The following is a 26,072-nucleotide window of genomic DNA, read 5'->3' on the forward strand; positions in this document are numbered from 1 at the left end:
GAGCAAAACAGAAACATTAAAAAGGAGAGAATAAAAAAACCCAACAACAACCAAACTTTTAAAGTCTTTATTTCTTGTGCAGGTGGTTCAGCAATTCATAAGATACAAATGGTGACAATGGAAACGTCAAATGATTACATAGAAGAGAAGAAACTGAGAATGAATCGGTTCGGGGAAAACATAGAAATCTAGAAACGAGGAACTGAAAATGCACATGATTGCAGCTTTAGTACCCAATAGTAAAATTTGGCTCATGATTGTATTGTTGAGAGTACAAGCTCAACAATTCTGTCAGTTTTGTACATGAGTAAATGAAATCTAAACATAAATGGCCGTTTCATTCTTAATGCGGCTCTAATTGTAAAGGTTTGTAAATATAATAAACACTGTATGTTGGTTTTCACTGTCCAAACATCAGCAGTCACTCTTTGTCCTTAATATCTATGAATCCATATTTTCTAAGCCATATATTGGAACTACATAGAGATTTGCAATACACACTTGATGGGGGTATAAACAACAGCACTGACTGGAAGCAGTTGGATCGCTAGAAAGAGTTTTCTATTCCCAATCTGTTCGAACAGTTCGGTGCTGATGTGAAACACTAACAGCAGTCACAGGCAACAGGACAACAGTCACTGGTAACACACACACACACACACACACACACACACACACCCACAGATGAGGATTCGGCTTCTAAGGTGAGTTACTGTGGAGATTCAAGGCTTTGCTGGCAGATTAGAGTGTCTTATAATTAGATGCACCTATTTTTGTGTACAAAATCTTGCATAAGAAAGTAACATTCAGTGCACTACAAAACAGTGTGAATAGAAAAAGGAACAGCAAATCACACATCTGCAGAGCCACAAAACAAACCCCCCCTGGTTGATATGAAGTCCTTTTTGATTGTTTTGTGTCAAGAAAGGTGCTCTGTAACAAAATACGTATATATCAGTACACTACTGAGAGAAATGAGAGAAATACATATTTTGAGGAGATCTGGAAGAAGAAGTTAGCATATCAGGCTTTCCAGATGTCTCCTGGCATGTCATTCTGATATTCTGGTTATATGGCATTTGGTTTCCTTCTTTACTCTGCCGACTTGGTTCCGTTGAAGTCGCTTTGGAAGTCGCCCTCCTCCTCTGAGGCGTCCTCCACCATCCCTCTCCGGCCTCCTCCTCCTCCTATACGTCGAGGCGTGCTGCCGAAGGAGGGCTCATTCCCGCGCCTGAGGTACCACAGGTACACGCGTACAGATACAAACACAAACATGCCACCACAGGGAGAGGAGCGGTTACGCGAGACGGCCAAGTTTTGATTGGAAAAAAAGCTCTAGGCTCTATTAAGTACAGGACGTACAGGTTGTGCTATTGTTACAAAGGAACTCATTTGACTCCTGGCCCAGGAAAATGAGTTTGGTTTATGGCAGTTAAACCAAGCGCACTGAGGGAAATATGGTCACCAGTTCTTAGTTACTAGTTTATTGGAAATGCAAAGTGCTTTTGCCTTGACTTTAGGGCTTTTCTAAGGAAATCACAGGTAGCCGATGAACCATATGTCCCTCAGTCAGGCTCAATGCTAGAAATGACAGAACCGAGTGTGCATGAGGGAATGAACAGTTATGATGAGATATGAAGCAGTGGTGATGGGTTAACTTCTATACACAGAGGTACCTGCTGTGTTACTCCTTGGGTTCAGGGTTGCCTCTGTAATAGAGATGGACACAGTTTCTTTGCTTGTGCTCACTAAATCCACTGCACTATACAAACTTACAAAGTGTGGTGGATATGTATCTGTTGCAGTGTTGTATCTTCACGTGATAAAATGGTTTGAGAGGAAAGAGTAACACACTTCAGCAGGAGGAGACAGCAGATTGATTCCGGCTCTGCATCCTTACCTGAGTTTGCTCTTCAGAGAGTTGACCTCGCGGCTCATGGCATCGTTGGCCTCAGTAGCTTCATCCAGCTCCCGCTGCAGCTTCCTGCGGGCAGCGGTGGCACGCTGGGACTCCTCCTCTGACTCCTCCAGCTGCCGCTTCAGCTGCTTCATGCGAGTGTTGGACTTTTCCGCCTAAAGAGTGAAAAGGGGGTGATTACAGACTGATCGGCTAAGCTACTGAACCATCTGGGCACAATGGACCCCCAGCTAATAACCACACACACACTTTCAAAATGAGCACTACAATGCCACTGCTTTTGTTTGCTTATTACCTTTTTTTACAATCAAAATAATAAGTATGGTGTGTAAGTGTACATAGGAGAGTGTGTGTCTGCCTTTATGCTATCAGTGTTTATGCGTACCTGGTCTTTGTTCTGCTCTGCTTGTTTCCTTTCATCCTCCACCTGCATTATCAGGTCCTTCAGCTTCTTGTCCTTCTGGCGCAAACCCTTGGCAGAGGCCTGTTTGTCTCTGATTAAAGAGAAAGTGTTAGATTAGGATGTTAGTTTTCCTTATCTAATTCAAAAACAAAATAACTCGATTGCTAAGGGACATTCAGCACATTTCACTATCTGAAGCCCATGGTCCTCACCTGCTCTCCTGCTCCAGCTGCTCCTCCAGCTGTGCCACTTTACTCTCCAAAGCAGAGATGGATGACTTGAACTTGGACTTGACCTGGTTCTCCATTTCCTGGAGTTTAGCCTTCAGCTCCTTGTTCTGGCGCTCCATCTGCTGCCGAGCACTCTCGTTCTTCTGGGAGGCGGTCCGCTCTGTCTGCAGTTCGTTGTTTAGCTGGTCCACCTGTGGAGGGAAAGCATGGCATGAAGGTGGTGGTGCTGAATAAGTTTCTATGCCTTTTGAGCATTGAAGACCAAAGGTGCAGAAGCCGGCTCTTCACCTGCTGTGTGCTCTTCCTCAGCCTGTCATTGAGCATCTCCATGTTGCTCTGCTCCTCCTCCAGTTCCTCCTCCAGCTGGGCAATCTTCCCTTCTAGACGACGCTTCTCATCTGCCAAGGCGGACCTGCACACAAAGCGCACGGTTACTTAGACATCCACTCCAATCGAGTGTCGTTCATTTTCACTTAACGGGACGAAACCTCCACCCACTTTCCAGATGTATTGCTCGACAGTTCATCGGACAGCTCGTCTCTCTCAGCTTCAGCCTGCTTCCGTGCCCTCTCGGCTGCAGCCATATCCTAAAAGGAGACCCATCCGTCAAGTTTCTTCTCCTAAATATGTTTCTGCCTTGTTTTGCATGAATCTCTAACATTACCTCCTGTAGCTGCATGAGCTCAGCCTCCAGACTCTTGGCCTTCTTCTCGCTCTCCTTAGCAGTAGTCAGCACCTCCTCCCGGGCAGCGCGAGCATCCTCCAACTCCCTCTGGAAGTCCTTCATCTGGGCCTGAGGGAAGTAAGAGACAGTGATAAGAAAGAATCAGAATGAATGAAAACAGTTACACATTCCATTCCTGAATTCACTCTCACCTGGAGCTTGCGGAGCTGCTTGATGGCTTCATCTCGTCCCTTATTAGAAGTCTCAATCTGTCCCTCCAGATCTTTTATGTCTGTCTCCAACTTCTTCTTGGCTGCTGCTGCTGTGGCCCTCTGCTTGCGTTCATCCTCCAACTCAGTCTCCAACTCACGAACCTGCGATTTAAGTTGCATAATCATTTAGATTCCTGGTACAGCTCCATCGATTTGCAGCGATGTGTGAAAAATGCGATTCTTTACCTGCTTGACGAGCTGTCTCTTCTTCTCCTCTCCCATCTCATCGCGTCCCTGAAGGTCCCTGTCAAACTGGGCCTTCAGAGCTTGCATGTTGACCTCCAGGCGCAGCTTGGCATCCTCAGCTGCCTGCAGTTCGTCCTCCAATTCCTCCAACTGGGTTTTCATCTCCTCTACCTGGGCCTCCAGGCCTCGTTTGGACTTTTCCAGTTCGTGGACCTGATGGTGGGTGGGGAAGGTGAAGAGAAGATGTTTGGGTGGTGGTTACTACTATGTGTGTTGAAGGTGCCATGTATAGCTTGTGTAAACCACTAATTTCTCATTAAATTAACCATGATACCTTTGTGTAATTGTTATATCTTAAACTGAATCGTAACATCTAAAGTTTTGAATGTTCCAACACTCACATTCTTTCCCACATCATCTTTGGAGCTGATCAGGTCTTCCATCTCTACCCGCAGGGCCTTGTTGGCTCTCTCCAGCTCTTCTCTGCCATCTTGGGTGTCATCAAGAGCCCTCGCCAAGGACAGGGCCTTGGTTTCCTTCTCCCTGGCCTCGGCCTCAGCCCGGTCTCTCTCCTCTGCAAATTTACAGGAGATGCTCTTCTCCTCAGCCAGCATCTGGAGGACAGAGAAATGGAGAGCCATGATTAACTGAGGAGTCTAAACCCACATACATACAATTCAGGATTATGTCAAACAGCAATGTAGGCGAGCACAAATCGTATCATAGGCTGTGGTAAAGAGAAGGAGAGAAGGGAGAAACAAAAAAAACAAAAACAAAGAAAGGGCATCCCACCCAAAGACCCAACCCAACCCCCCAAACAACTTGTTACAATGTATGGCCGCTATCTCTACCTGGTCAAACTTCTTCTGTTTCTTCTCCAGGTTTGACACGTTCTGTCTCTGGTTGTCCAGGTCCATCAATGTGTCCTCCAGCTCCTGCTGCAGTCGGTTTTTGGTCTTCTCCAACTTGTCATAGGCTGAGGCCTTTTCCTCAAATTGGGTGTTTGCGGCTTCCAAGTCCCTCTGCAGACGTTTCTTTCCTTCCTCCAGCAGCTCGATGTTGCCCGACATTTCATCCAACTTCTTTTTGTTGTCTGACAGCTGTGAACAGATGAGTGTGAGACAAAAAAATACTTAAACTGGCTTATTGGCAGCAAATTGAGTACATCATCTTTACGAACTCTGACCTGGATGTTGAGGGTGGACACATGTCTCTCCACTGTCCTCTTGGCCTCTATCTCGTCATCCAGCTGCTCTTGCAAGCTGTTCTTGTCATCTTCTGCTTGCCGCAACTTTGTACCGAACTGTAGCTTCTGACGAGTCTCCTCAGCCAGCAGCTCCTGAATCAGCACACCAGGTCAAAGGTCAGTGGGTTAGTTACAAACATCACACAGCCTTAGATCATCTGTAACTGTGTCATTATTGCGATTGTTTCAGTTTAACACATCTAGACATCCTGTTACCTGTGTGTCTTGGAGTTGGGAGCCAAGACTTGCAACATCTTTGCCCAGTTTGATGTTCTTGCCCTCTGCCTCGTTCAGTAGGTTTGTCACGCTCTCTAATTCAGTCTGTAGGGAGACAAAGATGAAATCTCAGGGAAATGCATGAGAATTTTTGGTTGTCAAGCGTGTATAGTAGCTCTGTAAAAACAGAAACTTTGTCATATCTTACTGATGGACACTTACAGTGATCTTGGAGCAGCGGTCGCCCAGCTCAGCTTTCAGCTTCTCGCTATCATTGCATCGTGCCTGCAGATCTGCCAGCTGACTCTCCACCTTCTTCCTCTTGTGCTCCCCATCTTGTTTGGCTTGTGTCAGTGAACGCACCTCCATTGTTAGTTCTGACGTTTCCTTCTCTAGCGCTTGTTTAGCCTTCTCCAGGGTTGTCTTAACCTGAGCAGCAAATTCAATGTGACAAAAACAAACCAGTTTTGACTTAGTGTTGATTGGAGCATGATGATACCATACTTAATTAAAACCTTACAACAAGACATGTCAATATTCATGATAATATATGAAATAAAGAGGCCTACTCGTTTGGACTGCTCCAGCTGCTCTGTGAGCTCCTCCACACCCTGGGTGTGTTTCTGTCTCATCTCCTGTACCTGAGCCTCATGGGCTCGATTCTCATCCTCTATGGCTCTCTTCAATAGGTTCACCTCCTGCTCTCGTTTGCCTCTGACCAACAGATTAAAGAATTATGCAGATGTTTAAGACCTTTTGGATATTTTGTTTTGTTTTGTCATCTCATCTCATCTTCTGCTAACCTCAGTTCCTGTTGGGTGGCAGTGGTGTCCAGTGTGTCCTCCAACTCAGATTTTAATGCCTCCAGTTCCTCCCCGAGATCCCTTTTAATTTTCTCTGCCTTATTCCTGGCCGCTCGCTCAGAGTCGAGGTCCTCTTGCAGGTCAGAAATGTGTCCCTCCAGCTCTCTGATCTTCTTCAGTGCGTTGTTCTTCTGAGCTGCCTCATCCTCCAACCTGACAAGCCACAGGCCAGCATTTCAGAAATGAAAGACACAGGATCCAGAAGGTTAATGTGGTGGTGTGTGTGTGTGTAGAGTTAGACTTTACCTCGCCAGAGCGTTCTGTAACTCCTCCTCCTTTTTGGCGAGCTGGGCTTTGAGGTCAGCAATCTGGGCCTGTAGGTCAGCTATCTGCTCTTGTAGGTCATTGGACTCTGCCTCCAATTTACGCTTGGCCTTGTCCAGCTCCTGCCGACTCTTCTCCTCCTTCTTCAAGCGGACTGCAAAGATGACAGACAGGTAAGTTACTCTACATCCTGTTCTAACAATAAGCATAGTTTATTTAACTTTTGAGCTGGTTTCATTGTTTAAAACAGGTTTTACCCTCCAGGTCAGAAATCATGGACTCGTGCTTATTTTTGAGCTTGGTCAGGTTCTTAGACTTCTCCTCTTCCTCAGCCAGATTGGAACTGAAGTCTGCAATCCTCTCCTCCATCATCTTCCTCTCCTACAAACCAACACACAGTAATTAAACTATATCAGCAAGTAATTTACTACTGGGTGAACTAGCATATGATTGATTTCAGCATAACAAAGCCTCTCAGATCAAATCTTTCTTTCCCCGTTTACCTTCAGCAGCTTGTTGTTATGGTCCTCCATCACCAGAACATCATCTTCCAGCTTTTTGATTTTGCCCTCACAAGTAACCTTCTCCAATTGAAGCTTTTGGCGAGCATCTTCCTCTTCCTCCAAATGTTCTTCCAATTCCTACAAGAAGAAGAAGACCGTCTGGATTGGGGCTCACATAGAACTTGGTTCTAGGCCGCAGCAACCTCTCAGAGAATTATTAATAGCAATAATAAACATAACAATATGCAAGAAGAAGAAATGAGTATCCACACCTGCATCTGCTGTTGCATCTTTTTCTTTTCCACTGACAGCACCTGAGAACGTTCTTCCTCCTCATCCAGCCGCGCCTCCATCTCATGGAGGATCTCCTCCAACTCCTGCTTCTTAGCTCCTAGACGAACCCTCATCTCCTCTGCCTCAGCATACAGCTCTGTCTCTGCTTGGAGCTGCTCCTGCAGTGCGTTCCTCTCCTCTAATACCTGGAGCAGGAAAAGGTCGGTATCACTGTCATTATCTATAAACTCCTGTGATAGACCGCTGCAAGTCAACTTGAATGGACACCCTAGTAGAGTCTCAGATGGCAGCTAGGATTGTAAATTTGTATAGTTCTTTACCGATGTGTGTTTCAAACTGATCTCTTTCAGCTCTGATTCAAACTTTGTAGCAACGTCTTTGGCTTTCTGCAACTCTTCGTCCTTCAGACCCATCTCTTCCTCCTGGCGGGTCACTTGCAGAAGAGGCTTGACCTATTGTTCAGGTGTAAATTGGGAAAGGCAATGCAATACCAAGTTAATCACTGTGAATACAATGTCAGTTCAGTTGACCACACGAATAATTATTCATCAGACCACATTAAAGCATTAAAATGAGACTGACCTTGGTGAAGAGTCTCCACCATTGCCAGTTCCTGAGTTTGAGGTAGGCAGCACAGTTCCTCTGAATCACCTTCATGGCTGTCAACTGTTGTTGCCTCTTAGCGAATGCCCTTAAAAAATACAGTAAAATCAATGAACGATATGTAATCTAATGATGCATAACGAAAGAGACTATGAAGTGCGATGGAACAATGTTGGAAGGATTACAAACTACAAACTTCACATTTATTAGAGGACGTGGATGTGAGAGGAGGCTGAATTCACATACCTTCTGGCCAGGAAGCCTCTAGCCTGGGCCTGGAAAGCAATGATGATCACAGTGATCTTCAGGTCTCTCTCCTCCTCCAGCTGGGCCAGTACTCCAGTGCGGAAGAAAGTCTTACTCTGTCCAATCCTGTACAGATTGGGGTCCAAGTCCAGGTGCTTGATCTGCACAGACAGGATATCAGTAAGAAAGATTAGGTGCTGATGACACACATATGGAAAGAAGCTGTGACTGAATGTCATTCTCGGTTGATGAACAAGAAGGAGATCTTTAGAATTCATGAAGTTACCATGAGGATGCAGGCTTGTTTTCCATCCATGAATCCTTTGGGAATAGCATTGGCAGCCAGGATCTCATAACTGAAACAGAAAGTAGATGGAGAGAAGCCAATGTAGAAACTGTAATGAAATATAAAGGAAATAACACGCTACATTTGATCCCACTCACCGCTGACGGAACTCCTGGAAGACGATTCTGTTAGGGAATCCTTGCCGGCAGATACGGATCCCCTCCAGCACACCGTTACACCTCAGCTGCTCCAGGACCAAATGGGCATCAAGCTTCCCTGCCTGAGGAGAGCAGTCATTTACTTTTATTATAGTGGTTTATGAAGAAAATACAACTTAACACACTATGGAATGGTACTGAATAATATCACTTTGAGGAACTCATGCCTTCAGTGATTCAATAATTGAAATTTTATCTTCCCATAAGGCACAAAATATGTAAATATCTGCATTAGACACAACTGTTCCTGCAAAATATAGATATCAAATTCATCCAGAAAGCTGACATGTTTCCAACAGAGACACTTGTGTTAATGACAGCATGCTTTTCTTTACCCTCTTCTCGTGGTTGGGGATGATGCATCTAACAAAGTTGGGCTGGGTGTTGTGCAGAGTAGTCATGAGTTTGGCCAGAGACTCTTTGTAGAGCTGTCCGACCGTACGGAACATTCCCTTTTTGGTCTTGGAGGCGCTTGGCATGGAGCTCTCTGACATCTTTGCAATAGTGTCCAGACCTACGACTCTGTCCGCTACAACAGACAACAGAATACTGCGTTAAGCCAAACAATACGTGTGTTCAAGATATGGTATACGTTAACACCAACTATGACACATTGTTTGAAATGTGTGGGTTACGGCTCTGCATTTCATGGGAAATTCTCATGAAAGTGTTATTGCTCCTCACCATCCTTCCAGAGATCCTGCACAAACAGGCTGGAGGAGTTGTTAAGCAGCGATGTGACGTTGTCATTTAGAGGGTCCATGTTCTTTGTCAACCAGGCTGCGGCATTGTAGTCCACCTACAACCAAAACAATATTGATATAATAATAATAATAAAAAAACAGTATCGGGACATTTCAGAAATCCAAATAATGATTTACAACAGCAGGAAAGTTACATACAGTACACATGCTACCATTTAGCATACTCACCCTTCCAGCATAGTGAAACACAGAGAACTCTTTCTTGTCTTTGAGCTGTTTAGGTTTGGCAAATTTCACATGGGTTCCTTGTGTGCTCATGAGCTTCTCCACAAATGAGACATCTGTGGCTTTTGGGAACCAACACTCTTCATCCAGCAGGGCAAGGATGCCTGGAGGGTTGTTCTGCAGAAAAGATGGAACTCAGCATGTAACCCCATAAGATGGACCACAACACACTATATCAATGTGGATAAAGGTGCTTCTTCTCTGTCTAAAGGCTACTCACCGGCCTCTCGATGAGTTCAATGGTGGGCTGCAAGTCAAGGCCAAAGTCGATGAAGTTCCACTCGATGCCCTCCCTCTGATACTCCTCCTGCTCCAGGACGAACATGGTGTGGTTGAAGAGCTGCTGCAGCTTCTCATTGGTGTAGTTGATGCACAGCTGCTCAAAGGAGTTGTCCTGCAAATGGCGAAAGACCAAAAGACAGAGCTGAAAGCAAATAGCATTCATTTCATTTTGGCCTTCACCTTGTAGTATTTCACATTACACTGATATTGGAGCTTTGTCATCAACCTACAAGATTCATGCACTCGCACTGTTTACTCCCCGAATGTTTGAAACGGCATCACGGTGAGAGGAGGAGACAAGAGCTTAGTGGTTCCTGACTCATTTGTCATCAATGTGTGTTTACCTCAAAGATCTCAAAGCCAGCAATGTCAAGGATTCCCAGGAAGGAGGCACCCTGCCGCTTTGTCTTGTCCAGGGCCTTGTTGACTCGGGCCAGGATCCAGCGAAAGAGACGTTCGAACACAGCTTTAGCCAAGGCCTCAATAGCAAAGTCAGCCTAACACACACACACACACACACACACACACAAATAATTCCTGTTGAGAGAATAGGGGGCAGGTACATACATATTTAGTGTGTTTTTACATGCAGTACCTGCTCTTTGGTCTGTGCCTTCTGGACTACCTCTCTGCCCACTTTGATTCGAGGGGTGAGGATGGCCCGAGTGAAGTCTGTCACATTGATGCCCTGCAGGTGACACACCTTCTGTGCAGCTAGAGGCACAAAGAGGAATATGTCTTCACTTTGCTCACCTAAGTCAAACACTGTATATTCTCAATTCTTTCTTTCTTTGGTAAAGTAGTGATCTGATCTGGAAACACAACATCATCTTCCTTCCCTCTTTCTTCTGTTTAATGTTTGTGTTTTGACACATGAATCAGCTATTATACAGTTTCAGCACAGGTCAGCGCTGTTGCTTGGGGATCAGAGTCTACGCAATATGTTTAAATTTGGAACATAGTGATGTCTCACCGGTGTTGTCTGGCATAGTGGCCTGCTCCTGGTTCCTCTCTTTCTTGAACTCAATATTTCCCAGGTGCATCACAGTGGAACACACCTTCAGAATATCTGGAACACAATTGGGTGACAATTAGCCTCACCACAGTGGCAACACATGTATTTGAATTTGTTCATCAGAGGCATTCACAGCTCACAATGATGAATCAAGGGCCAAATTTGGTAATTAGCATTTAGGTTATTTCACATTTGATCATTCCATACGTATCTATTGTATTTGATTTCTTTCATGCCAGTGAATTTGTTGAAATAGTATTTGTACACTGACAGTCTCTAATCTGAACACTAGATGAGGCTAGACTAGATGAGACCAGATCAACTAGTTCTCTTTTAGCCAAACTCAGAAGAGATGAGAATTATCATTGATACCAATTCTCTCCTCGTCAGTGAGGCCCATGATCTTCATGGCCTCCATGGTCTCTTCATACAGCTCATCATCTTCCTGGCCAGTGATCTGGACGTGGCCTGCAACCAGGAAGCGGTAGCTATTGAAGGGCTCCAGAAGAAGCTCCTCTAGAAACAACAACAGGGTGGAAAAGACAGCGGTTTAGGATTGTTTGTATGCTTTTCCTAATAGATTTGCAGATAAAATGATTCAGCAGTTACTCCATTGTTTATCATGGCAGTTGAAAGTAGCAAGTAGCAAGTAGCATCAACATGGTATGGAACTAATTGTTACAGATGTCCTATCCATCTGAAAACAGCTGCTTTATAGCTATCATATTACTATTGTTTATCATACAGAGATGTTTCATCATCTTACCGCGCAGCTTGTCCTTGGCACCAGCAATCATGTAGTAGAAGATGTGGAAGGCTCTTTCTGTCTTTCCCTGTCTGATGCAGCGAGACTTCTCCAGCAGGTCTGACAGAAGCTGTTAAAGGTAACGTTCTGTATGCATATTGAAGATTTAGTCTGATGCTTTAGTAATTAAACCTCCATCCAGGCCTACATGAGGATCTCAACAACAGTTTATGTCTAATCTGCCTCTCAGCTTCTGCCGTTTCTGCAAGGGAACAGATTCTAGAAGGGCCTGAAATAGCAAAGAGTAGCTTAAAAATGTGCCGAAAATGTACACAATATGAGCTCCTTATTGATTACTGTGTGCCATTATTTAGTACGCACATGTCTATACTATAAATAAACACTATTAAATATGCATTACATAAATCCAAATAAACAAATCTGAACACATACAGCTATGAAATGAAGGTTACATCAAGCAAAGCTCTAAAAGCACATTTTATATTGAGGTCATGATTCTGTGGGAATGCCTAGATGCCAGTTCTCACAGTAATGTGTGAACAGGATTTTCTGAGATACAAATGTGACAAAAATGTGAAGAAATTATAACAAAAATAACACCATAATCTCAGGATACAGGTCTCAATGTTTGCTCCAACAATGTAGCCGGTCACATCAAAGTTGATACGGATGAATTTACCCTGTGGGAGAGATAAAGATGTTAAGGGACACAATAATTTGATTTACACCAACTACACAGTCAAAATATTTGAGTGTTCCTTGATGCTGCAGAAATTACATTGAACATATCTATGATGGTGAACTTACAAATCGAGAGGAGTTGTCGTTTTTGATGGTCTTGGCATTTCCAAAGGCCTCCATGATGGGATTTGCCTGCAGGAGCTGCTTCTCCAGCTCCCCCTGGTGATGACAGTGACACATAACCACATCAAGCACTGAACGTTAAACACTGGGTGGTTGTTAACTGAGTGGTGCTTGGTGGGCCTGTTTGCTAATCTACCAGAAGTGATGTTTGGAAAAAGAAAACAGCATGGTGAGGGATTTTCAGTAATGAATAAAAATCGATGCAATGTAATTATTCACAAACCATCTTATTGAGTTTCTTGACTCTCACTGTCATTTTAAATACCTAAATAAATGAAGAAGGTGCTGCTGATGTGTAAACACAGATCTTAGCGTTCAGTACATTGATGATTCAAAAACAGCTGAGATGTGTTTGCTTCCAGCGTGACTGCAGTGTCTGTGGGCCCATGGGTGCAGCTGGACGATCAGCCAGACCTCCCTTCACTCTGTATTAAGATAAGCTACCTGATCAAAGGGGTCTGTGTCAGCATAGCATCAGCGTCAGGTGCTGTAGACCTCGAACTGAAATGCTCTCTCTTAAAAACACTCCCTTTAGCTTAGCAGTAAATGAGCTGAACAACACAGAGTAGAACTGCAGGAATTGTGTGAGATAAGGAAGACAAACATGAGGATAGTTTATTACTGATGTTTATAGCTTTTATTCTGCTGATGGCAAATGAAAACACGTATGGTTTACTAGCTGTGAGATGTTTTTCAGTATTGAAGAAGAAGAAAGATACAGACCAGCTGACCAGATGCAGTTCAGAGTTGGCAAAGCAAAGGAAACTGTCCTGTTCACTTAAGTCGCTGAGCAAAAGACAGGAAATTAAAGAAGACAGTAAAGGAAGAACAGATCACAGGGAAATGGCAACAAAGTGAAATTGAGAGGCACAGTCAAAATAGAACCTGGGAGAAAATAGAAAGAGGAGAAGAGAAAATGAAGCGGAGAGGGTTCAGATGTATGATCGGTAAAATGCTATTTCTGTTTGGCTGAGGCCCAGCAGAGCCTCAAGGTCCATCTGAGGACAGCAAAACCTCCTGGGCAAAGACAAGCAGCATCGATTTGACCCCAAAAATGAATCCGCCTGGTACCTCAACCAATGCCAGACGACTTAACACCATCAAATCTGCTCCAGAGCTGAGTCATGGTTCCATTCTGAAGCAGCTGCTCTAAAAAGGGGTTTTAATATTAAAGTTCAAACAAGAGGACTGAGTCCAGTTTAGAAGCGGCCTTATCAGGAGACAACAAACTTACAAAAATGGGTGTTTCAGAAACTCCACACTGTGCAAACCCAAAGATTGACTAAACTCTACAGGACAAGAGAGCTTGTCAAAGGAAATGTTGTGGATGAGGAGGAAGGGGGGAGGGGATCTGTGAGGAGATAATGTTTCTGGATAGACAAAAACAGGAGATGGTCATGCTCACACTGTGCTCGTTGGTCTGTGATGGACCCTGTCACTGCCAGAGAGGCGCCGGTCTGACCTCCCCTAGCAGTGAAAGGGTGCTTATGACAAAAATCCACCTGATAAACCAGTACAGGACTATTGCATGACTAAATGTCTTTGAACACTTTGCAGATTTGAAAGGTGACTGCGAGTCAGTATCACGATGAGGACGATCATGCAGTCTACACACGTCTCTTGTTGACACACAGTATGTTATGGTAAACACATTCAAGGTCAAAAACAGTAAGACATGGGATCTTGACCAAAGACCCTGAGTGTAAAGAAAATAATAAAAAGTTAGATTTTTTTAAAACTTAGTGACGTTGTCTTCCATGCATTTTTAGCCTAACAAGAAACACAAACACCACACAAAAACACACTCCAAGCATTCCCCTTTACTCACGTAGGCAAACTGTGTTCCTGATTGTTGCTATTTGGAGGAAATGGCGATAGGGTTAAAGAAGACAGGTTCCTATATTCACTGCTCAGCTCTGCGATAAGAGTGAGGGAACTGTGTACTAACTTGTCACACATAACAATCTGTTCACATGGACACTTACAGCACTGCTGTCTTTCTTCCCTTTGTGCGAGGATGCCACAACCGCCAGATACTGGATGACCTTCTTGGTGTTCTCTGTCTTTCCTGCACCAGACTCCCCACTGGAGGAAAGAAAGCCAGATTCAGATGAAGGTGTTACGTTGGGTTGAATAAATGGGCATATGAGAGATGAAGAAGATAAACAGATCAACAACTAAGTTTAATGTTGCCTGACAGAAATCACAGTGTTATTGTTTATTCTGTCCAGTACAAACTGATCCCTGTACACCCAGATTACTCAATGTTTGATCTTAAAAAATTTCAAAATTACTGTCATAATCCATACACACTTAGGGAAAATGTGCTTTAAATATATGAGGTTTCAGTGGTGGTCTACCATTCATTTCGGACAGATGACTTGTAATGTCATGGTGACAAAGTTGACATTTATTCATCTTGAAACCTCTTACAACATTGTTTAGGATTATTGTGATAGATTCTTCTGAACTTGTCAGAAACAATGTGCTGTCTCTCCAAGCAATTTATTAATTTGAGTTTTTCCAAACAGAGGAAAGAACCTTTTTTTTTCAGAAGCTGTATCTCTCCATCCTGCAAACTTCCAAAGACAACCTTGAACGTTCCCAGACCCATCAGCCAGCAGTCCAGCACAGACACACACTCAGACATGGGTCCATAAAAGGCATGGGATGCACCATGGCTCTGTCATTGAGTTTGGCAGCTATAGGAGGAAGCTAGTTACTCTGTCCTTTTCAGGTCTGCTGAGGACAGACTGGTACCTGAGACTGTTAGCACTGAATAAATAAAGATGGGAGAAGATTTTTCTCCAAATGGTCTGCATAACGTTCACAACAAATCTCTGTCATGTTTGGACATTTGCCACATATTAGCTGCTACTTCTCCTCAACAGCTTTTCACATATATTCATTGGATTATTTATTTCAATTACAACAATTTTCTTCCTCCTCTGAATCTCAATGTCTAAATCTGTGCTTATATTCAAAAGATCCCAAAACAATGATTCATGTTTACTCCTGTTTAGTAATGTGTTCTGTACAAATGTTGATCATATGTTGATCTAAACAAATGATTCCCACCTGTTGAGTTGTCATCCTGTTGTTAGATGCCCTTGTAAGGACATAACGGGTCAGAGCCTTTTATTGATCAGTGTGAGACTGGGCTGTGCATGGTTGGGACCAGAGCTGGCCGGCCCTATATGCTCACTCTGCAAGTTGCGTAGGGCCCTGAAAATTACTCAAGGGTCTTTCATGTCAGAGTGGGTGTGAGTGTTTACAATTTGGATGAGAGTATGAAGCTGAACAATCTCTCTGAACACATTACACAGGAGATACAGTATAAGGCAAATATAATTTCCCCTTATCTTAAGATTCTATATAGAATATTTGATTCAATAAATGTTGTTTGTTTAGAACTCATCCTGTTCTGAAGAGGTGTGCTTATTCTTAGGGCGACGGATGGAGCAAACTACTTTAAAGGAAGGAGGATTGTAAGTGAGCGCTTGGGTGTCAGGTGAGACTGTGTGGCAATTGCAAATGGTTTCCATGGCTCCTAAGTGAGGTAGGAGGGCCCCTAAGCAGAATAATGCCTAGAGGCCTAGGGAGGTCAGGACCAACTCTGTTTGTGGCTATGTTGACGGTTTTACTTCACCATGTCAAACAAATGCTCTTAGAGGATGAAGTCTGCTCTGCACATTTGCACATTAGAATACAACAATAAGGAAACATTTAAGAAAGTAAGACTTTGGTTAAAATGTTAAAAACATCGCAGTCTGTCTTTAAGCATCATGGGCTGACATGGCTAAGGTCCACGAACACCTCTCAGTGTCCTGCAACCCTCAGTCTACAATGAATAAGCACCAATATAAAAACCGTATCTGTGCTCATCCTGTCTCTGGGTGGATACAGTGCTCATTCCATCTGTCCAGACTTTCACACATGTGCACACATAATTCATTCGGGACAATGGAAACTTGTGACCCTACTGACATGACATGTCACCATCTTGAAAATGGATGTAGTTGACTCCCAAATATTTCCCATGGCCAGATCCTGTGAATCTGTGGAAGATTTTGAGATCAATATTTTGTGTGTCTCTGAAAATCAGTATCTTTACATTGTCATGGGAATTTTCATAAACCATAAAACTGACCGGCTTAGTTAAGTTGTGTAGAAGCCTTGCATGTTTAACAAAATAAATAAAATATGCTGTGTATGTGTATGTGTTTATGTGTAATTTAACACACACAGGAGAATGTCCTACATGACATTCCATCTACTTCACCAGAAACATTCCTTCCATATATGGCTCCACAGTCACGCTAAGGTTAAACATAAGCTTCACTTCATAGTGGAAACTTAAAGTGACTCTTTAAATCAAACTGGTGCACCAAAATAGCAGAGTTTATGCTTTGGTCTCTATTATGCGATATCATCTCCATCTTCATCAAACTTAAAATGATTTTACATGATATTTCACAGACATTTGCCCATCACTAACAGCTTTGTGGGACATATCCTGCCCAAATTTGCTTGTAGAGCAGCACTGCAAACTATTGGCTGTTAATTAACAGAAATCCATAGATATAAGACTTTTACTGCTGATAAGAAAAGCCACAGAGAGTTGAGATAAAGGTCTGATGGGATCAAAGGAATTTGGTGCAAGAGCCTGAAGCACATCACTGAGGAGGAGCCCTTCCTCCCATTTCCTTTAATGGGGCTTCTGCACCATCTCTACTGGACACTGAACAGCAAAATGCCACTGTTCACTCAGCGTAAATAAAGGAAATATGGACATCTGTGTGTTAGGATGTGTATCTGCATTTTCCCACTGAGAACTACCAGACAATGTATTGTGACTGTATGGCTGCCTGCTGTTGTGCTTGGAATGGAAAATCAATTACGAACTAAAATTCTCAAAAAACACTTAAAACAAGTAAATAAACAAGATAGAGGCCAAATATGTGGAGAGATAATCTAGTTCCCCCATCCGGATGCAGGACAAATGTGAGAGGAGAGTGAGGGCCGACCCCCACAGCCCACTGGGACCTCTGTGATCCAGCTCACAGTGTGAATAGAACACAGCTAAAAGTTAACACTGTGAATTCATCCCCAGATTTGACAGTAAGACGCAACATCCTCACAAAAGCAGGGGTGTTATATCACCAATGATTAGCTGTGAACATAACTGGATGAGGCTGTCTGCTGTGAGGATCTCATTTGTTTAACTCTGTGTTTACACAAGCATTATGTAACTGTTCTTCCACACGTACGGTCACCTTCCTTCAAGCGTGCGACGATGTGCAGTTTAGGAAAAAGTTGAGGAAAAGGCAACAAAGGTCAGGTTGTAAGTAAGTTGTAGATTTTTACTTACGTGCAGAGAATGGACTGATCCTCCCGATCTGAGGAAACAAAGACACAAAGTTGATGTACTGTAGGTGGCATCACTTAGAAGGTGCAAACACATGAACTTTTTGTACTGTTCAGGTCAATGGTTCTCAAACATTTGGAAACAAATAGGACCTCTGAGCAAACCAAACATCTAAATACCGCCTTGCCAAATTGAAAAACCTCATATGTGCAAGGGTGCAGATTCAATGCAGTTTGAGAACCAACCTAAACTTAAATATTCAGTATAAAATGACATATTCTATTATCCATTTCATGCACGAGAGACTCCTCCTTTGCTCCTCTTGGTTTGGTTCATTACCTTAGTGCAAATCTCTTCATATCTCACACGAAACCAGAGGGCCTTTCCCAAAGAACAAAAGTCAATCTAGTGTTGACCTTGACACTAAATGAGCCTCAGTCAAGTCTTAGGAGAGACTGTGTGAACTGCAAAGCCTTTCCTGTGCCTAAGGAGACATTGAATTCCCAGAAAAATACTTTGATTTTAACCATGAAATTCAACTCTGAATGTGCTGAGCAATGACTCATTACACTGCTTCCAAAAATACCCTTGGGAGAATATGTTGAGTCCATGTAAGGATATTTTGCAACTGTATCCCCTCAGTAGACCCCAGGGTGAATAAAGGGTGCACGTCTGAATATCAATTATCAAAGCATAATTACCAAACATGCATATTCTTTTAGTATTTTCTCTGCCTCATTCAGTGATGTGCAGCTTCATAATTTTCATTTTTCTATGATTCACCATCCAGTTTGGCAGATCACACACATTAACATCATGCAGTCTCCCCCTGATTTGAACTGTAAACTAGTACGGATGCTATTTCTCCTTTTGGACAGGACTTGGCCGGCTCGGCTGCTGTAGCACAGGTTCCATTCCTCACATACACACACACAAAATGCAGGCCATTTGCTGTTTTCACTTCCTAATTAAGGCAGATGCAGGGAGAGAGAGGGAGAGGGAGAGAGAGGGAGAGGGAGAGAGGGAGAGAGATAGGCCGAGGTAACCAGTGCTGTGAGCATTTGTACAACGTCCAAAAACAACACTGACACCAAGCTCGCTTTGGTGCCAGAGACGGAGGAAAGAGAGGCAGAGGGCTATCGGCTGCAGGGAAATGAGCACAAAGAAAACAAATCCACAACATTATCTCAACAAATATCTTGAAACTGACTCAAATGAAATACAAGATGAGCTCGTCGAGCTCTCCTCACTTCTGGCCGACGTTGACTGTAAATACGCTGATTATTACAGGAGAAAGGGAAAATAACACATCCCTCATCTGCTGCGGTGAAATGTTACATATTTTTATCTCTTCAGCATCAAAGAGGAATTTAAACTCGGACAGATGGGATTCCAGCCAAGTGGGAGGCAGAATGGTTCAAAGCAGACGAAGCCTCAGGCTGTTATTGGGATTTGTTGTAGTTATGCTCCACTTCCACTCGAGCATGTGGATTTCTTGTTTGACAGTTAACACTATGTATGGAATATATGGCTCCATCAGTCTCTACATCGTGGGAAGTTCCACTGATGCATCAACAATAACAATCCTGCAAACAACATTGTGTTTATGTTTATTGTAATAACATTTTCGTAATTGTGGAGGCAGTTTGAGACAGATTTTTGAAACCTTCTCATCTGGCTGACCTCTGAACTTCCCCATAATTTGCGTCAGTAGGGTTAATTTCTTAGACTGGCCAATCAGAGCGCCTGATCTTGAGTTTGGACAGCCAATCAAATCCATCCTAGCATTCTAACCCTGCCACTTTCTATGAGAACAAGTTAAGCCCCTGTCTACCTGATGGTTCCATTATTTGGACAAAAACAAGTGAATACATGATCTCTGTAGTTTTTCTGATGGATTGTCTCATAGCATCACAGTTCCATTTTTAAACTAAGGTGGTTGTGCTGCTGTCACTGCTGTCACTGCTGTCTGCTGTTAAAAAGAACAAGTTATGCTTTTATAATGACATGCAAGACTCGCTAAGACTGCTTCAAATTTAAATCTTAAACGTCTTCTATCTCCATTTTATTGTCAACCTTAATCTTCCTTATCTTTCCGCTTGCTTTTCCATCTCTTACCTTGCTTTGACCTCTTGTTTCGTTGTGCATGTATTCCTCTTAACTTAGCGTTTGGACTCTCTTGTAAAACCTTACACCGCAGTTATATTTTAATTCCGAAACCTGAACACCCATGAACACAAATGAGCCTCTGCAAATGTCGGATTTGTTTAGTCTGAGTCAAATGCACACGGCGTTCCAGGGTGTAAACGGCGGTGTGTTTCAGCCCTGTCAAACTGAAAAGGTCCTGTAAGTAACAGCTGCATGACTTTTTATGCATGGATGAGCCTCAGCATATTTATTTGTAGTGTACTCTAAACACCAATAAATCCCTCGGTTCCTTGTTTACTAATGACATTGTATTTACACACCATAGCTGTAGTTGTAAATACAAAGAGGCCCTGGCCAAACATACAGTCTCAGCCACTCTAATAAGAGACGCCAATATGAATGACATTTTTCAAGTCGATATCACAACAGTCTCTATGTAAAGCTGCTGCTCTTTAGGATTCTTCAGTCTTTGCTGCTACACTGATTCTTGTCAGATATCACTTCAGTAGATGTACATCCTATTACAGTACAGTCACTTGTATAAAGAGACCAAGACTTAATTTACTGTAAGTTAAAAGCTCAGTAGCTGCTTTGATGTTTATGCATGTGAACACACTTGCAATGTACTTAATTGATGTTATCAAGAGGAAAAAAAAGCAGTCTTTAAAAGTGTGGAGGAGGTGGAATCACTGAGGAAATTCCCTTCCTCTTCCTACTTGCATATTTTCCCAGATTGCTCAATTCATAGATTCCTATCAGGATCTAATGAGGATATCAGCAAATAGTTTAAAAAAAGTTACATGTTGTTGAGGTAAGGTGAAACAAAAGCAGAGTTTCCAGGCATAGACAGCTCCTGGTAGGTAAGTGAAAGGTCACATCAGTTTCACACACATACATACTGTAAATGGCCTGACAGCCGAATAAAAACATATCCCTCTCTCTTTGTAAAAGGAGGAGATGGAGTACAGGAGTGATCCTCAACATTATGTAAAGACAACCATCACTGTACATTCTGTCATGCCAAACTTGAAACTCTCTAAACAGCCTCTTCCTGCTTTGTAGTCCTGTGCAAACATCGTGTTTTAATGGGTGACTCATCAAGCCTCGGGAGGGAAGAAACAAGGGGCATTTAAACTCTCCTTCCACAGCCTGGTAGAGCCAGATTGAGTCAACATTAAACGAAAGAATAATATTCACCTGTTAGTAAGGAGTTATTGAGAAAATTACAAAAGACAATAGAAGAATATGAACCAAAAGCTGGAAAATGTGAATAAGGAAAGGGGTTGCTAAAACAGGAAATGCTTTACTGCCCTCCACCCATCCCTCAACTCCTCAGAGGGAACCAGCAAGACATCCTCACGTCAACATGAAATCCAGTGGGCACGAACCCTGGAACCACAAGAAACAATTTCTATGGGAAAACACTAGCTACTCTAAAATTAAGCCACTGCACAGTCAACCAAGAGCTGTTAACTGTAAGGCAGGACTATTGTCACCTATACAAAACAATAGCTGATGAAACGAACGTGGTTAGATTTGCCATTTTCAGTTATATCATTTCACATGACACTGCAAATACGAAACTCTGAGGCTGCCTTTGAAGTGACCATCTTACCTGAGAGCATTAGTCGGTTTGTGGCTTTTATCAGCCACCTCGTAAAAAGACCACTTGATGGAGCCTTAGCCAAACAAACATCTGACATCTAAATAGAAGTCTGAGAACAATTCAACACAAATCAATTGGAAAATATGAGGCCAGCTGCTGTCAGGTTTGACTGTCTAATCTGAAAATGTGCGAGAGAATCCAAGGAGTTGCACCAACTCATGATGGTGAATCTCCCCCTTTCTTTGCCTCAGCAGGATCGTTCATTCATTTTCAGGGAAATAGTTTGACGAGGTCACATGTCCATCCTAGGACATTCATAAGGTGTCCTGTTAAGGTTTCCTGTCTACCTGATTTGTAGGTCTGTCACAGAATCCAAACAAAAAGGGCCAGGAATCATTAAACAAACGGAAAGTGAGTGTATTAAAACCTTACCTTGCATCATGTTTCTGTAGGCGTTATCAGTAATGGAGTAGATATGAGGGGGGACTTCATGTCGTTTCTTTCCTTTGTACATGTCAATGATCTTCTCTGAGTAGATGGGCAGCATTTTATATGGGTTCACCACCACGCAGAACAGGCCGGAGTACGTCTGAGAGCAGATATCAGAAGTGTGTGAAGTGATTTGACTTTGAGTTCTTGTATTTCTGAACGTCTGAGGACTAAAAATGTCAGGAATGAAAATAGTTATTTTCGGATGATTTTAATGGACACATCTTTTAGCACTAATCTTAGTTAAGGGAAGTGTTTTAGCAGGTTGAGCTCAGTGTTAGGGACTGAGGAATCGATGAAGTGGATTAGTTTATGGCAGCCTTGTGTGTCATTGATTGTGCATTTATTGACATGTTTGCGCTGTGTACTCACATAGATCAGGCCAGAGAAGTACCTCTCACGCAGATTGTGTAACACGGAGGCCTCGTTCAGGCAGGTGAGCTCAGCCATGTCCTCCACCTTGCTGAACTTAGGTGGGTTCATCTTCTGGATGTCATCCTTGTTGACTGTCGCCTTCTTTCCATTGTCAGCAAGCTCCACCAGCACCTCCTCGCCGTGCTCCTCCTTGATACAAGCTGCCTCGAAGCCATGCTTCTCTGAGGGGATCCAAACCAGCTTCTTGGCTGACCAGTCGGCCTGCGCCATGGGGCTGTTCAGGAAGTCTTTGTCAACAAAGAGGAACTTCTCATCCTCACCGCTTGGGGCCTTCTTGGACATCTTGGATTAAGGATGTGTGCCAACTATGGAACAGAACAAACAAATGGGAGATCAGGAAGAGAGAAAGGGACATGAAGCATAAAGGAAGATGGGAAAGGAGTAGGAAACGAATGCAAACTAATTTAGGGATTTAGTGAAATTTGAAACAAATTTAACATAGGGATTAAGAAATTGCATAAAGCAGCGACAATATTGAATAGAGTGGACCTGCAGTGATGGAGAAACAGTTTGGAACGTATAAGACAAGCCACAGATAATTAAAACCCCCATTGGTAGAATTGTTAAAAAGCTGGGGAATTGTTTGTGGGCAAAAATTAAGATGTACAGCGACAATTAAACACTGCAGCAAGTGACGAGTCTGGAAGTAACATTGCCTCCAGCTTGTGGTTGTAGCTCAAAGAGTTAATTTGTTTCATCCATCGGGGGAGTTCCAGAGTGCAGCCATTCTCACAGACCCCCCCCACCGTATACTTTCACACACACTAACGCCACAAGGGAAATGCACAAACAATTCCTGTCCCTCATTTGGGGAACGATTGAGGCCAGGAAATGAATTGAATTAGCTCAATTGTCAAAGACCAGTGCATTAGTCAACAGCCTCAGCTGAAATAACCCAAATCAACAATTCTTACAACCATTTAATAAGTCAATCATTAAGTCATTGCACAATTGACAAACGTCCCTTTTTTTCTCATCTCGTACTCCCTTCGCTTCCCTCTCCCACTCTCTGTCTGCTATGAGGCTTCAGTCTCATGCTGCGATGACCATATATGGGCCCCTTCTCTGGAGCAGGACTCTTTTCTGTGGACCTAAACAGCAAGGCAAGTGAACTCCCAAACAAAGCCCATATAGGGAATAGTATGTCTCTAGTCAGTCTTGTCGTTTACGCCAAAATGATAACAGCACGGCAGCGAGCATGAGGGGGCCCAGAATTTTAACACTCACACATGGGCCCTGCAGCAGCCTTCATTTTTAAAGGTTCTACACTCTGAACCAATGGTGACACTGGCACTGCAGGTACCATTTTTGCCAATGGTACCTGCAACTGAATACATTTGAAAGTAGGGACAGCAGATATACAGTACATCACTATTTACTTCACTTCTCTGAATCCAGTGAGACCATACTACACTTTTGTCAAATTGGATTAGCCTCTGTGTGATAAGGTACACATACAAAGTCTTCTTGGATTACAGATGATGACCCACTCCAATCCACAGACCATTACATCACCCCTCCTCCATCGTGAGACTGGCACACAAAAAGGCATGGAGCCTCCTGAGAAACCCTGTAAATGTACCCCAGGGACCAGCCAAAACAAACCACACAGAAACTACTGGGAGTTATTACATAAATATTAGTTTGAGACATTTCCTATTTGTCAAAACCTGCAAAGCCAGTGGTTAAACCCAGGCACACTTCCACTGAGGCTTTGATGATCAGCTATTTCTGACAGTGAAAGTAAACTGACCTTTCCCTGGGTACCGAGGAGTGCCCCTGTGTGAAAACACGCATGGACAATCAGGGCCCCTTTAACTTCCCTCCTGACACTGTGCGCACACACACACACACACACACACACACACACACACACACACACACACACACACACACACACACACAGACTTATACTCATGTACACCACATCTGAGGATCCTTGATGCTACTGTCTGAAGGGTGACACAGCTCTGTTTGTCAACACACAGATGCCATCAGAATATAATACTATAAACATTTGTGATCTTATATAGCGTTCACATTACCGCACATGGTAAACTCCCATCTCATTGGAAGTGCAACCGTTGAATGGATAAGTACGCATTTTCACTGTCATGTTACATAGCTCAACTAACCCTACTTAAACACACTTAGGCAAGACCTGATGCATCTACTTACCAGTTGAATTGTTTTGGAAACTTTATGAAAAATAATAAACAAGTGGAAATCCCACCCAGGAGAGCAAGTGACCTGTGGAGCCCGTGGACTATTTAAGTCATTTCCGGTCTTGGGTGTTTCCCTGTTGCCAAAATGTTAATAAACTGTCGGGCAAGCCATTCTGCACAAGTGTTAATTATTAAAGCATTCATAACTTAGGAATATGTCAGCAACTGCCAAATGTCCTTTTAAATGCATGTAAGGCAACCATTCTATCTTAGCATCTATAAGATAACATTTAACACATTAAACACATACTGTAACCTGTGTGTCTGTGCGGTAAAAGTGTATTGAAGGGGGAAGAGTGTGTAGACATTAGCTCAATAAATATACAGAGCAATAGAGAACAAGCAAAAACAATTAAACGCCCGTATTTGAGGAACACATGCACGAATGCAAACTGACAGCTTGCAGCCACAGCATCAGTCAGAGGCAGGCGGCTTTATACAACCATATTTGGAGAACAGGAAACTCCTCGGTTAGAGTTGTGACTGGTTTGACTGTGATAATCAACACTCATTTCCCCTTACATCCAATTCAATGTGGTGGAGAAAACAAAAGAACAAAAGCTTCCAGGGTTGTGTGAGACAGTGAATGCAGCATAAATAACGAATACATCTACAAGTTAGAAGATGCTGACTCTGGTGTCTATAAACATTACACACAGTATTTTTATGGACTATATACGCTCTTCAGCAAGTAAAGCTGCTGACTTGGTTGCTGCGTTGGTTTAAAAGTGTTTTTTCCACATCAGAACGCTATAATGTTCTTCATCAGGTTTAAATCTCATTTCCTCACCTTGACGGGCAGTGTAGTTTAGTTTGAGTGGAGATGACGCCGACAAGTGCACCGAAACACCGCCTCTCGTGAGCAAACACACTTTAACACTTGCAGTAGAGTAAAAGAGTTGAATACTTACATAACGTGAAGAAATGTCTGATTGTGGGGGGGAGGGAAGATTTGGATTTGGAAAGTCAGGGTTTGGAGCGTACGGCGCTGACAAGGTACTCCAAAAACGAACAGTCCAGATTACCAAACTAAATACTGACACTTTACATTTAAACTGCGCCCCTTCGCGAGGGGCGGAGACGCACGAGCGAAGTGAGCCTCTTCCTCCTCCTCCTCCTCCTCCTCCATCCTGGTTCGCCCGCAACATCCATTAACGGAGCAAGAGGCAACAGACATGCGCAGTGCAGCGGCAGGTGTGAGCAGGCACGGCAAGGAATGATGGGAGTGAAGGTAGTCAGTCAGTCAGTCAGTCAGTCAGTCTGTCTGTCTGTCTGTCTGTCTGCAAGGAATGATTGTAGTGAAGGTAGTCAGTCAGTCAGTCAGTCAGTCAGTCAGTCAGTCAGTCAGTCTGTCAGTCAGTCTGTCTGTCTGTCTGTCTGTCTGCAAGGAATGATTGTAGTGAAGGTAGTCAGTCAGTCAGTCAGTCAGTCAGTCAGTCAGTCAGTCAGTCTGTCTGTCTGTCTGTCTGTCTG

The 26,072-nt window shown here is 43.2% G+C and overlaps 1 protein-coding gene across 2 annotated transcripts; it reads right to left on the reverse strand.

Annotated features, from left to right (window-relative positions):
• Positions 1–52: 52 nt before the first annotated feature.
• On the reverse strand, positions 53–25,670 carry myh11a (myosin, heavy chain 11a, smooth muscle). Of its 2 annotated transcripts, XM_076145773.1 has the most exons (42): positions 25,511–25,670; positions 22,312–22,679; positions 21,883–22,039; positions 17,700–17,727; positions 14,314–14,413; positions 12,272–12,364; positions 12,081–12,144; positions 11,465–11,563; positions 11,071–11,214; positions 10,657–10,752; positions 10,279–10,397; positions 10,028–10,180; positions 9,622–9,795; positions 9,345–9,518; positions 9,097–9,211; positions 8,748–8,941; positions 8,353–8,474; positions 8,195–8,264; positions 7,909–8,069; positions 7,642–7,750; positions 7,380–7,511; positions 7,038–7,244; positions 6,766–6,903; positions 6,520–6,643; positions 6,245–6,416; positions 5,939–6,151; positions 5,705–5,849; positions 5,358–5,564; positions 5,136–5,240; positions 4,860–5,012; positions 4,525–4,773; positions 4,075–4,287; positions 3,674–3,886; positions 3,428–3,589; positions 3,216–3,344; positions 3,050–3,138; positions 2,840–2,963; positions 2,534–2,742; positions 2,304–2,412; positions 1,901–2,073; positions 1,677–1,709; positions 1,095–1,231 (listed from the first exon to the last, which is right to left on the reverse strand). In XM_076145773.1, exons 2-41 carry the CDS (start codon positions 22,654–22,656, stop codon positions 1,685–1,687), a joined length of 5,808 nt encoding a protein of 1,935 aa, XP_076001888.1. In that variant the 5' UTR covers positions 22,657–22,679; positions 25,511–25,670; the 3' UTR covers positions 1,095–1,231; positions 1,677–1,684. The 2 variants fall into 2 exon arrangements, with proteins under 2 accessions (XP_076001887.1, XP_076001888.1); XM_076145772.1 differs by lacking the exon at positions 1,677–1,709 and having other exon boundaries at positions 53–1,231.
• Positions 25,671–26,072: the final 402 nt, after the last annotated feature.

The sequence above is a fragment of the Genypterus blacodes genome, unplaced genomic scaffold (assembly GCF_046128005.1).
Source record: "Genypterus blacodes isolate CSIRO-AG114 ecotype Tasmania unplaced genomic scaffold, CSIRO-AGI_Gbla_v1 ptg000030l_1, whole genome shotgun sequence".
Classification (NCBI taxonomy): Eukaryota; Metazoa; Chordata; class Actinopteri; order Ophidiiformes; family Ophidiidae; genus Genypterus; species Genypterus blacodes.